This window comes from Apium graveolens, chromosome 2, assembly GCF_009905375.1.
Source record: "Apium graveolens cultivar Ventura chromosome 2, ASM990537v1, whole genome shotgun sequence".
Classification (NCBI taxonomy): domain Eukaryota; kingdom Viridiplantae; phylum Streptophyta; class Magnoliopsida; order Apiales; family Apiaceae; genus Apium; species Apium graveolens.
The window spans coordinates 93,160,530-93,175,188 of NC_133648.1; the positions used below are offsets into that span (position 1 = coordinate 93,160,530).

General features: G+C 33.6%; 3 protein-coding genes across 3 annotated transcripts; 1 reads left to right on the forward strand and 2 right to left on the reverse strand.

The window, feature by feature from the left end:
- Window positions 1–2,340: 2,340 nt before the first annotated feature.
- LOC141691386 (uncharacterized) lies at window positions 2,341–2,946 on the reverse strand. Its single transcript, XM_074496131.1, has one exon. The coding sequence runs from the start codon at window positions 2,944–2,946 to the stop codon at window positions 2,341–2,343; it is 606 nt and encodes a 201-aa protein (XP_074352232.1).
- Window positions 2,947–3,070: 124 nt separating this feature from the next.
- Window positions 3,071–5,348, reverse strand: LOC141691393 (uncharacterized). The gene is made up of 6 exons (XM_074496137.1): window positions 5,150–5,348; window positions 4,721–5,047; window positions 4,240–4,492; window positions 4,007–4,139; window positions 3,661–3,927; window positions 3,071–3,613 (listed from the first exon to the last, which is right to left on the reverse strand). Exons 1-6 carry the CDS (start codon window positions 5,346–5,348, stop codon window positions 3,071–3,073), a joined length of 1,722 nt encoding a protein of 573 aa, XP_074352238.1.
- Window positions 5,349–9,667: 4,319 nt separating this feature from the next.
- On the forward strand, window positions 9,668–13,301 carry LOC141691400 (uncharacterized). Its single transcript, XM_074496144.1, has 7 exons — window positions 9,668–9,671; window positions 10,372–10,446; window positions 10,569–10,624; window positions 10,674–11,454; window positions 12,182–12,263; window positions 12,506–12,820; window positions 12,926–13,301. The coding sequence occupies exons 1-7, from the start codon at window positions 9,668–9,670 to the stop codon at window positions 13,299–13,301; spliced, it is 1,689 nt and encodes a 562-aa protein (XP_074352245.1).
- Window positions 13,302–14,659: the final 1,358 nt, after the last annotated feature.

Sequence of the window (14,659 nt, forward strand, 5' to 3'; positions counted from 1 at the left end):
ACAGAAAAAACTTATAGAATATAGATACTTATTAATATATTTTTACCAATCATTTATATCAAATTGTAATGTAACTCAAACTTACGTCAAGAACCAAAACCAATATGTAATCCTTTAAATTTAACATAGAAAAACAACTTATCTTACAACTTATGAGGATAATTATTAAACGGAATGTAAGTGATTTAATGCAAAAAAATAAAATATAGTGCATAAATATATCTTACCTTTTTAATCTTTTTGGTAACTGATTTTGCAGAGCCTGGAGTATGATCAATGACATCAAGATCGACGGACTAAGACAAAAATAATTACGCTTTATAAAGATTTATTAGAAGACTAAAAGTTATAAAATTATAATGGTTCGAGTATTATAACATATAAAAACCAAACTTACATTAACGGAAAAGTTGATGGAGGAAGATTCTGATATATGTGCAGATTCAGATGGACTTGGACTCTGCGTAGTCGTGTCAAATATGTCATTTGCATCAAATATGGTACTATCCTCAGTTACATTTGCTTTGCTCAACTGAATAATGACAGTGACTTCCTTTCCAACCAAATCTTTAAGTACTTGAGGAAGGCCTTCTTCAGGAGCCTGAGACAATGTAATAATTATTAAACACTTTAATTGATAAATTTAAACATTACATTGGATCTGCTTTGTTGTAATGAATTTATACCTTCTCAAAATCATTATACGTTTTTGCTGCACTTGTGCCAACAATCCTCCTAGCAGCTCGGTCCATGAGCATAACATTACATGAAAATGTATCATCTTCGGCAAGGACCATGATACGAAACCTGAATTTATAAGAAATTTTGTGATAAGTATTGAAAGTTGACTTTAATACATAGTAAAGCATAATAAATTTTTGATATAACTCTAATTTGTTCTACCTTTTAGGGGCAACCGGAATTATGCGAGGGCAATTATTACATCGAAATCTCCTGTCAATCCGCTCAACCTCTTGTTGACATTTCTTACAACTGTAAAACCACCATGTTACATCCTCATCCACCTTAACAACTGAGAATGTGGTGTATATCCTTTTCTGTTTGAAGTGAAAAAAGTTCAGATTTAAAAATAAATCATAATTAATATGGTTGTGTCGTGCAAATTTTATAAAGGTTATAAAACCTTCAAGTCATCTTATGTCAGCTTTTCTTTGAGATCCTTTAATGTCATTCTTTCCATAAAGGTTTGAACAAATTCAGATTTTGCTGCCTTAAGATATTTTTCTCTCTTTGACAAATATCCTGCCTTAAGATATTTTATAAAGGTTATAAAACCTTCAAGTCATCTTATGTCAGGATTGTAAATGTGCAATACAAATAACTAATATGATACATTCTCATCATTTATACTCGGTAGGTTGTAAAATACTTCTTCATAGACTACATTGGATGTAATATTTGTGGTGGTACCATCATCACTGTCGATGAGAATATGGAGACCTTCTGGTCTTGTAACTCTTGAGATGGCAACGTACACATGGCCATGAGGAAACACTGCTCTGGGAAGATATAGACCAACCGTGTCAATGATTGGCCCTGGCTCTTATTAATTGTCATTGCATAACAAATCTGGAGTGGGAACTGAATTCTTTTAAACTCAAAAGGCCAACTGGTATCTGTTGGAATCATCTCTATTCTCGGGATCAAATGTTTTGACCCAAGATGGGATCCGCATAATATTTCACACTCAATACTATTCTTCTTGCAGGATGTCACAATCATTCGCGTATCGTTACACAATCCCATAATTTGGTTTAAATTTCTCATAAGCATGACAACGATGCCAACCTTGATGTTTAACTCGTGCTTAGGAATGCAAGGCATATTTAATGAGTTCAGGTACTCTACTGGAAATGCTGATATGAAATCATTATCTTCATCACCAGCATCGTCAATTGAATCCTGACTAAGATATGTGTGTAGAGGTCCAAGAATTTTCTCACGAATGCTGTTATTGATGTCGTCCACCACAACATTAGTTGGTGTTAGGATAGCTCTTGATCTTAGATAAGAATTTGAAGACATATTTTTTAGAAAATCCGGGTAATTTATTTCAAAAAGACTTTCTATAGGATTTTGCGTGGTATGAACAATATATTGATCTGGAATCTTTATTAGCATTTCACCAGTGTCTGCATCAGGACTAAAGTTCTCAACTTTACCATCGCCAACTAAAAGCTGCCATTTACTGAAATCCGCTATAACCTTATTCTCCATTTCTGTATTTCCTGCATGAAGCCACATATTTTGCTTAAGTAAAAATACTTGGCAAAATTCTCAAATCTTTGATTTATTGAGGGCCGAACCTACTATTTCAGCTCAGGATGCCTTTGGAATCACGGGTAAAATCTGCCTATAATCTCCGCCAAAAACTACTATGATACCACCAAATGGCTTATTTGCTCTCCTTTTGTCAATAGCAGACATTATATCCCTGAAAGAACGGTCAAGAGATTCAAAGGCATGACGATGTTGCATTGGCGCTTTATCCCAAATGATCAAATCAGTATGTTGGATTAATTCTGCAATATCGGTTCCATGTCTGATTCCGGCTGTACTGTCCTGATCAAGTTTCAAATGAATATGGAATCTTGAATGTGCAGTTCTACCACCAGGCAATAATACGGCTGCTATTCCACATGAGGTAATAGGAAGCACAATCTTTCCTTCTGAACGAAGGCGACAACATAATGTCTGCCACAGAAATGTCTTGCCGCATCCTCCACTTCCATATACAAAGAAAATACCACCTACCTTATTATAAACATTTTGTATGATAGAATCGTAAACGTTCTTCTGTACAGGGTTGAGAATTTCATGATTCTTTTCATGCAAAATTTTCAGTTCTTCTTTATCATATGAAGTTTCTTCTTGGAGTAGTCTGTTAACAGCATTGTTAAAATAAACTTCACTTGTAAATATCATTGTCGCGTAGTCCTTCAAACTCTTCCCGATGTCATTAAACAATTTTTCAATTTCTGCGGGCAAAAATATATATGAAGTGTTATGTTAGTTTAAAAGTATACTACATATAATATCTAAAACAGAATTATGTTAAAGATTCAGGTAGTATGATAATGAGATATAAACATGCAAGTGCATAATTCTTCAAATCTTCGTCTAATAGGTATAGATGAGGATCATTAAGCATATGTCGCCTGATGATGAGAATATCATCTGACATACATTCCCAATTAGCTTCCCAAAATCTAAGTGGATCTGAAATAGGACTATATGCCAAAATATTGACAAACATTGCACATAACTGTGGAGGCAATGATGTATGAGAGTTCTCGGCAATTGCTTCATGCCATTGGTTATCATTTTGTAGAAGACCAAGGGCCGCACAAGCTTCCTTGAATGTTTCGTGGATGTGTCCATTAACAGTTTTAAGATCTTCAAAAGACCCGGAACCTTTCTTCCTAAGTAACAGCATACGGAGATATAATAGTTCACCACTTGATGAATGCACTTCAGAGAGTCTCCCAATAACATCTCCTCTTTTCCTTTCTTTCCAGATAGCAGGTCGAGGATGCCAAGTAAATTTATTTAGAAATTTAGAATAACTATAATTTCTCGCATTTGGGAAAGTCTGATTTGCATCAAACCATGATTTTAACTTGGTTTTTTTGATATTGCCTTGTCACAAAGATCCTCCAAGACATCTCCAGCCTTAAACGAAACATGCTTCTCGCCTGGTAAATATATCGGTAACCTCTCTACCGATGGCCAACGGGAATGAATGTCAAAAGCAAATATTCTCCAAGATGCTTCTAATGCGCAAATATATCTCCCACCCAAATAATGTTTTACCTCATCAATCAGACCTTTTGGTGCTTTTTTTGGGATTGTTGCAAAAGTACCTGTACGTGTTTTCCTCAAACACATTGTTATCGTGTCATGACCCTTTAGACAGTATTTGAAAAGGTACTAATGATCTTGAATTATTGCAAATCTCCAGATTCATGTGACATTGAAAATGCACCAAAATATCGTGATTGAATGGGACAACAAAGCAATTATCAAGATTGACCCCCTTCTTGTTAATGGTAATTCCAGTCCTCCTTCTTTTATATATGGGGAATCCACACTCATCAAAAAATGTATGAGAATTATACCTGTAACAAAACATTTTTAAAATTGTAAAAAATCTGGTAATAAAACTGGAGGTATTAAAAAAGTAAAGTATTTATAATTTAAGGATGTTAATAAAAATACCGCTTAGGAAAATACTTCATACAGTTGCCTTTGACCATGCATGAAGATTTAGTATAATCAGGACCACATGGTCCGTGGATCATATAATTGCTCACGGCATTATATCCAACTGGATCAATTTCGGGATCAGGAATTTCAGCTGATACCATTTTATCAATTTGCTCAGTTGTTTTAGGTCTATCGTCGGGGTGCAACCAAATTAATATATGAGCGTAAGGCAATCCACGCTTCTGGAATTCAATTACATGCATCACTATGGAAATATTATAGAAAAACGGTTAGTACCAGAAAAAATATATACTAAAAGTGCAGTTTCATAGAACAATTTAGGAATAATAAAATGAGTATAAAAAAAACTTAGTTAAAATGATACCTCCTATACATCTGCCAAAACAATTTTTCTTTTTAATCATATCCATAAGTTGATCAACCTTCATTTTAAAGACTCCGACTACAACATATTGCTAATATTTTAACATACGCTGAATTTCGGGCCATTTTGTATTAGTGGTCATAGTAAGGAACAATGAAGGATGTCCTAAAGTTCTACATATTGCTAATGAGTCTTTAAAATACGGAGTCATATAGCGCTTACTTCCGGTGAATGAAGTGGGAAGGATGATTGCTTTACCAATATTGGATGGATTTCTATCTCCCTTTTTCATTGCATCTATGATATTATGGTCGAGATCAGATATTACAGTAGTTTGATGGTCTCTAATCCAGTCCAATATGTATTGCTCAATTGCGGTGAAAGCATCCACAACATATTGCGGCCATAAACGACCTCCAAGATGTGGTGTCAAACCTGTTACAGTAAAAGGTATAAATTCATCAAATATAAACTAATTATCACAAAGTTGAACAACTGAATGAGAAATTATACTTCTGTTAAATAGCAAATTTGTACCTTCTGAAAGACGTATCATTAGTTTATAATTATAAAACTCTCTCACTGTAATATACTTTCTAGCACCTTTTTCGTCAGGATCTTTAGATTCGGTAACTTCTACATCTCTCTTAGAATGCTTCACAGGTCTATTTAATGGGATCTCACGGTAATATTCAATATCTCTGTGAGGGAAAAGTAATGGATATTGAAGTTGCATGAAACGTGGATCGGTCTCAAAAATCCTCTATAATCCGTCAACTCTAGAATCAATAACAGTATCTCGACAGCCTTTTGCATAAGGAGAAGTAACAATCAATCCCACTACCTCACTTGATGGAGCAATGTGATTTGGTTGACCACTTGCTGAACTCGATGAAAACAGAACCAATTTAAACTCATCTACTGCATTTTGCCTAACCCTTTTGCGAGCCATACGAAAACCTTTAACCAACCTGTTATGCTCATCCAACATATGCAACAAATATTGTACAATTTCTTCATTAACAGCATCCTTGCAACCATTAACTGTATTGATCCTGTTGTTGATTTCATCCTCTGTGTCATAGATATAAAGCTGACAAAACTTTGGAGTGTTACCGTCAATTGGGGCTAGACTTCCTATATTGTGGTAATTAACACCTTGGACTTTGAAGCAATATGGCGCACCACCTCTGTTTATTGAATGGTCAATCTTTCCTCTAGTAGAGCTCATGGCAAACATGCAATTGTAAAACCTTATGTTTTGTTTGAAATGCTTAAAATGAACACCACCAGTAAGGAGAGTAGCCAGAGGTTCATGAGGCTGTTTTTCCTTATCCAGTACGACTTGACCATTTTTACAATAAAGAGAAAATATTGGTGGCTTATTAGGAGAACTTTTATTGTTTTTTTTGTGATTCCACATGACAGCATCACACTTCGAACAGATTTTATCAGGGGCTCCAAGATCCAAGTATCCGTCCCACATAGATTGATTATTGCTCAAATATTCTTCTTCAATATCCTTAATATAACTTGCCATGTCTGTCGAAAAAATGCAAATTTTTAAAAATCATCATTGAGCAAAAGTAGGTGATGCTTCAGACAGTAAAATAATTATTAATGTCCTGCAGAATTAAACACATTATTCGAAAACAAATAATTAATACCTCCACATGTTGTATCATTGTCGATTGTAACATTGTCGTCAACATCGTTGAACTCATTTATTAAATTTTTTTGCCTAGAACTTTCACCTTTTTCAAATATACTCTTTACATTTACTGTATTGAACGATGAAGGACCTGGTGATAGTTTTCCATAAAACTTTTTTGAAGGATTCTGTTCTTCTTCACTGTCAGCAACAATTTTCTTTTTGACACCTTTTTCTTTGTGAACGGTTGTCACACAGGATTCAGGAATTGAGAATATGAGAGAACTGTTTCCACTGCTGTTAATATTCTGAATTTCTGCATTTTTACTATTATGTTCTGCATAATATACATGAGTAGATGCAGAGTATTAAACATGACACATTGTTTAAATAATCCTTCAGAGTTTTGTAATTCAGGAATAAGCCGCAAAATTTGATACCTTTGACAGGAACATTTGGCGATATTATGCGTAGAAATTGATTTGTACTTTGTTCACCAGTCTGAGAAGAGGAATACATTCCTGAAAAAATATTTTACAGAATACCGAAATTTTTAGAATTTGACATAATTTTGTAATCAACTGATACATCCGGAATTGCATTTTATTGTTTAAAAAATTACCTGATGACTGTGGATTAGTTGCAGAAGAAAACTGAATATTAGGCGATGAAGTACATTATCCGGATATTTTTCTCAAATCTGGCAAGTTGCTACGAAATACACAGAGATTTTATTTATTGAAATTCTTTGGACGTATCCTAACTTTATGCACGACATAGAAGATGGGAAACATATTTTAGCATATGCGGTGATAAACACTCATACACAGACTGAAATAAGAAGTTAATGAAAGTAACGAAAATTAACCAAATTTTGAATTTGATGGAATATTAGGAGATATATTTTGATCAAATCTTGATAGAGGGCTCGGCAGACACGATTGTGATTTTTTTACCGCAACAGGCTGCATCATAGATCTATTGTTCATTGCTGCAACTATTCCCACAAAATCCACAATTTCAAAAGCAATTTAATCACAGATTTATCAGAAAAATGATATATATATCAAGAATTATACCATTAGGTTCTTCTGAACAAATTATGTGGCTTTCATTATTTTCTGCAAGAGAGGTCTACAAAACACTTTGCGTCTGTTGTGTTAACCGTGAATTCTGAGATGAAATACTACCTGAAGCATGTCTCCACTATAAATTATGGCCTAATAGATGTTAAAAATAGTAATTGTGAAATAAATCCAACTAAATTTTACCTATCGACGATCTTAACGATATATTACGCGACACACATTCATCAAATCTTGATAGAGGAATTCTCATTGGATGGCCTATATTATTAACTGAAACACAACAGATATAGAAAAATTGATGGAACAATTATAAAAAGGTATGATACATCTCAGAATGGAGTAAGAATAATACCATTATTGTGCTTTGGTATCATTCTATTGCTTTCTACATCTGCTAAGGTGTTACGAAAAACGCCGAGATTTTGTTTGTTCAAATTCTTTGAACGAATTCTTACTTTTCGCACTACATAGAAGATGGAAAATAAATGGAAACATGACCAACATCTCCTAATAGGCCGGAATAAGATGTTGATCAAACTATTTTAAAATTAACCTGGTTTTGAGGCTGCTGAAATATTAGGAGATATTTTTTCATCAAATATTGAAAGATGACTCTTTAGAATACTTTGCGGCTCCTGCTTTAAACGTGTAAACTGAGATGAAACAGTACTTGCATGAAGTTATTAATCAGTAGTAATGGGTGAAATCCATCCTTATTTTACCTATTAATGATCTTAACAATATATTAGGCTTAAAATATTAACAGCAACACAACATATATAATAAATGATCGAAGACAAAACTGGAAAAAAATGTATAATACTGATCAGAATGGATAAAGAATGATACCATTGTTGTACTCTGATGTCATTCTATTGCTTTCCAGATTTGCTGCAAGTTCGTTATGGAAAACACCTTTCGAAAACTGTCTTATTCCTGAGGTAATAGAAAATTCAAGTCACAATTATAAATGCACGTATCAAAAGAATCAGATGGATAAACAATGATACAAATACCTTGTTCTGGTGTCACGCTTTGATCAATCATTGATTACGGAGTTGTTACTGAATGACCTATTTTATTATTAACAGCAACACGACACATATATGTAAAGTGAAGATATCATTACAAAATCTGTATAATAACAATCAGAATGGATGAAGAATGATACCATTGATGTAATCTGATGTCATTCTATTGCTTTCCAGATTTGCAGCAACTCCGCTACGAAACACACCTTTCGAAAGCTGTCTTATTCCCGAATGTTAATAGAAACTTCAGGACACATTTATCAATCCATATATAAAAACAATCAGGCGGATAAACAATGAGACCAATACCCTGGTCTGGTGTCATGCTTTGATCAATAATTGATAATGGAGTTCTTACAGAATGACCTGTTTTATTAACATAAGCACATCAAATATATGTATAACAATGTACATTATCATTACTCATATGCTCGGTCGGAGAAGATACCTGGTATGTTATATAACATCGTCTGTCAAACGTATATACACATCAACCAATCTAAAATTCTTTAGAGAAAGCTTACGTGTATCATATATGTTCGCTGAATTTGTGAGATTCTTGTCCACATTTTTCCCACGCGTACGACATTTGACAACTGAATTAATACATGAACATTATTATCACTTTCAATAAATGAATCATAAATGGAATTAAAGTGTACACTACCTTGATTCTCTGGTTCTGATGGATTTTTAAACATATTTTCAACATTGGGTCCACGAACACGTCGTTTTGAACCTATAAGAAAATCATGATCAAATCAGATATCTGCAAAATGATGTTATTATAAGTAAACTGACAAAGGAGATGAATACCTGATGTACTTGTTCCTCAAGAATCCATCCGGATATATTCAGTAAATCATGAACCTGATTTTAACAGATAAACAACATATTCTGTAAACTTGTATGATGAACATGATACACATCAAATCTTCATCAAGAATTTTATGAAAAAATTAGGTCATGCTTGCAAATAATGAGAGAGAATACGGAAACCAATAATTATCATTGAATTAGTGTTGTAACAGATGTGAGAAAATCATGCAAATCTTTCCTTAGATAAGATGTTTAAATTTTAAAATTCAAAAAATTTCCATGTTTAGTGTGTTGATGGGTAAAAAAATGGGTAAACTTATATGGATATATCCATGGATATATAGATTTTATACTTAATATGGGTCAAGGGTAAATTTATTTACCCATTGGGTAAATTTTGTGGATATATCCATGGATCTAGTAATTTTATACTTAATATGGGTAAAAAAATTTACCCATATGGAATATGGGTAAATTAAGGAGTACACTTTAAGAATATATAGATAATCGTAGCATCTTTTATTAGATTATTGTTTAATGTTTCGTATGTTAATTGCTAATTGTTTCGTTAAATTTATAATCATGAGTAGCTAAATTCTTATTCTTAGGAGAAAATAAGTTAATTTGATTATTTTTCATATATCCTTGTTTCGATTAATTGATTCTCATAAATTTTTTTGGTACTTAATTATTTAATTGATAAAGTGATTTGTTATATTTTTGTTACCGAATTTATTTTTCATAACATATGTTTTCTCCTTGAAGTTTTAATAGGTTATTGTTAGATAATGTGTTTCATAGTATATGTTTGTCTCGTTAATTAAAATTTATTCGTGAATTAAGAAAAATAATTTTAGGACATTGATATTAATTGTGATTGATTAACAGATTCAGATTCTTAGATTTTTCATATTATTTAATTTATTTGCTAGTTAGGTTGATTAAAACTCCTCCCAAATCTTAGTTCCCCTAAATTCTTAGAATTTTGGAAATTCGTAATCTAAATTCGTAATCTTCAATACAAGATGCATCTTATGTCAAACCTACTGAGAACAACGAAAGCGATATTTTATGGGAAGATGGTAATAGATTTTCTACTCACAATCCAATTTATTACTCAGTTACCAATTTGTGAATAATGTAATCTAACTTTGACTGTTGTCTTTCCAGATTTTGAGTCTGGATGTGAAGGTGATGAAAGCGAAGATATTTTATTTAATGAGTCCGACATTGTTGAAAAAGAAGGTATATGTTTGTTATGTTTCTTTAAGTTCTCCTGTCATTTTTTAATAATCATTTCCATCCTCAATCATTAGTTTATACATTACTTTTATTTTTTGCAATACCTGATGGTTATGTATCCTTAGGTTTTCCTATCGAGTGTTGTCCCAAATGTCATGCCATTATGTGGAAAGAAGAAAGGGTAAAAAAATGTTGTTCGTGGGCCTCCTAAGTTCAACGTTTGTTGTCAGCAAGGACAAATAAAACTTCCCCCGACACCGCCTACCCCGTCTTATTTGAAGAAGTTGTATAGTCATCCTAAGAGGAGTAGGGCTTTTAAAAGATATATTCGTCTTTATAATTCAATGTTTGCATTCACTTCCATTGGCAGTAGAGTAGATCGTTCTATTAATTCCGGGAAAGCTCCTTACGTGTATCGTCTTAATGGTCAGAACCATCATATTTTTGGCTCTCGTATACCAAATGAAGGAGATAAACCCAAGTTCTATCAACTGTACGTCTACGATACTGAACATGAGGTTGACAATAGAATGAAGTGGTTAAATGTAAACGATGGTTATGCTGTTGACAGTGATATTGTTGGAGGTTTGTTACAGATGTTGGATGAAACAAATGAGTTGGTAAAGAAATTTAGAAAAGCACGTGATCGATTTAAAGACAATCCTGTCAAAAATTTCATTGTTAAGTTGAAGGTTTGTCATTCAAAGAGTGGGAGAAAGAATAATATTGGCCCGTCTGACGAAGTTGCTGGGGTTATGGTAGGTGATGATAAAACTACAAATGGTGAGAGAGATATTATAATTGAAAAGCATAACAATGATCTTGAACGTGTTTCCTCAGTATATCCCAAACTAATGGCTCTACAGTACCCTATCCTTTTTCCTCTTGGCGAAGACAGTTACCATGATGAAATATCATATGTTTATTCTGAAATGCAAACAAAGAAAAAGAGGAAAAGGATAACAATGAAGGAATATTACTCATACAAACTGGAAGTTAGGAAAGATGAAGGTATGACATTTGATGCATCCAATTATTTTAAACATGTTATTACTTTTTTGTTAAAATAAAGTATTGATTCATTTTTCTAATCTATCTATAGGTCAACATGTTCATCTTGCAGGACGTCTTTACCAGTAGTATGTAGTAGATGCATTTTCATGTGTTGAGCAAGCACGCTTGTGGTGGTTACGTACTCACCAAAAATACTTAAGAAGCGATTTATACAGTTCAATGGCCAAAAACATTATCAACGGGGTGACAGACACCTCAAATATTGGTAAAGGATTTGTCCTACCTGCCAATTTTTTGGGTTCATATTGCTACATGCAGCAGAATTTTCAAGACACCCTTGCCGTATATAGAGTGGTTGGACATCCTGACATATTTCTCACTATGACTTGCAATCCTTTGTGGGATGAAATTTCTCAGATGATGAAAGTTTTACCTGGTTGATACCCTCATAACTCCCCAGATGTTATTTCACGTGTTTTCCATCTAAAGCTTCAACAACTACTAGATGATATCCAGAAGAAAAATGTATTTGGTACATGTATTGGAGGTAAACCATGTTCTTTGATTTTTGTCTATAATTTCTTAAATTCTCATGTTATTAGTCAAACGTAGAATGCAACTTACAAGAACATTTATTTTATAGTTATGTATGTTGTTGAATTTCAGAAATGAGGCTTGCCTCATGTGCACATGCTCATATGGCTTAACGCTGAATGTAAAAAAGATCTAAATGGAAATATTGACGGTGTCGTTTCTGCTGAGATTCCAGACCCATTAATTGATCCCGCTGGTTACGTTGTTGTTAAGTCATTGATGATTCACGGCCCTTGTGGTTTATAGAATCCCAAGTCGCCATGTATGAGTAATATGTCATGTACAAAGCATTTTCCCAAGAGGTATATAATTCAAGTTCAATTTAAACATTTATTCATCATATGTTCATTCATGACTGTTACACAAAGTATTCTTTATTATCTAAAAAAAGTAGTTAGTGATGTTAGTTTATTTATGTTAATGTATTCACTATCAAGCTTATTTGGTATATCAGGTACAACGAAGAAACATATTTTGATCAATCAGGATTCCCCATTTACAAACGCCAGAATACTGGTATTACTGTTCAAAAAGGTAAATGCACTCTTGACAATGCCTTTGTTGTTCCATATAACCGCGATCTATTAGTCAAATACCAGTGCCATATGAATATGGAAATTTGTTGTCATACAAAAAGTCTTAAATATTTATTTAAGTACTGTCTAAAAGGTCATGATCGTGCAACCATTGAGATCACAAACCAGAGAAATAAAAATAACGATGCAGAGGATGGTTCAGTTGATGAGATTAGTGTCTATTTTGATGGGAGGTAAATTTGTGCATCTGAAGCTGCATATCGCATTTTTGGCTATCATATACACTATCGTTCCATATCTATTCTTTGTCTATTATTTCATCTTCCTGGTGAAAGAAGATGTACGTTGACCAAAGCAGAAACAGTTAAAAGAGTCATTAGACGAGAGAAGAACAAACACAGCCAGCTTGAAGCTTTTTTCCTCCTCAACTCGGAAGACCCTTCTGCGAGACCCTACACATATGATGAGATTCCGCAGTACTATATTTGGAATGAGACTGATGGGAAATGGACCGTACGAAAGAAAGGAAGGCAAATTGGCAGGTTATTGTACACACATCATAGCTCTTGCGAATTATGGTATCTTCGTATGTTACTTTCCAATGTACGTGGTCCTACTTCTTTTGAGTCTCTTAGGACCGTCAATGGTGTAAGGTATAAAAGCTTTAAGGATGCTTTCCAGTCTTATGGTTTATTAGACGATGATAATGAATGACATAGTGTTATAGTTGATTGTGCTTGTCACACCCCCAACTAATCCAACAAAATTAAATATAACTATTACATTATTTAAAAATAAATAAACATAACCAAATCCAAGATCTTACAGTTTAGGGTTTGGAACAGCCCAACACTACCATCTATTATAGCTGATTTTAAATATCGAGTCCTCACACAAAACTACTATCTCTTATTCTACCTGAGCTCGAACATAAGCATCAGCATCACAGGTCTTATGGGCGGTCTGCTTGAATCTAACCATAGCTGCTAGCTGTAATATCAGGGTAAAGCAAGGAGTGAGCCAAATGCTCAACAAGTGCTAAACCGTACGATACAAAACATAAATCGTGATATACATTAAAGAATGACAATGGAAAGACATAACCAATGATAACGAGAGATAGAACTTTGGGTGATGGCATCATTTTGCTTGTATCAAAACAATTTCAAAACCATATCTAAATCAAAAATCATTTTATGATGCTACGGATTACAGCCGGTGATCAGCCGCGAAGTAATCCCGATCCTCGCTGGGTTCTAGAACATTAATGGGAATCCCTAGGCAACTTTTAAGCCTAATATAAGTGTGGAAAGGACTCGCGTCTCAGTCCAGATCCACTATTCAAAGAAAACATTTATCCCCCTTTGAGACTGAAAACCCACATTTTATTTATTTCAAAAACTGATGCCGAATTATAATAAAAATCTCTTTTAACAGTAAGCATTTTTATCAAGGGATTATAGACCAACTCGAAACACGAGAATTTTGGTACTAAATCTCAAGGCCATGATCCACTAAACTTTACTCCATTAGGGTAACGGAAAGGTTTTCATATATAAAACTTGGACAAGAAAATTTAGTGAGGCTATTGGATATTATGTAGGGGTAATGCCAAACTGGGCTTAAGGCAATGGTTTCTCGTCAAGGCACAAGTGTTGGATCATCAAGAAGATAAGCTTCATGAATACTAAGGGTTTTAAGGTATGAAGAAATGATCTTTAACTCAGGTTATATTAGGATTGTTAAGCTTTAAGATAAGAAAGAGGGGTATCAATTAATGAGGAATCATTTTGATAAATATCTGGCTTTCAGGGTTCAAGGTAAGGTTCTATATGGGTTCAAGTATCAGGATGAGAAATCAATACTTAGGAATCATCAGCATGTTAATCAAGAGAATCAACCAAGAGTTATAACTACCCTTTCTTTTATCATGGCATTCAACTTACTTTAATATACTATCATGATAAGACTTTTGAACTACTTGAAATACGTATTCGAGGGTTCATGGAATTTTTATATGATTCAAAGATAAACATAAGATACGCTTGATTTAAATATATCAAAATGACTCA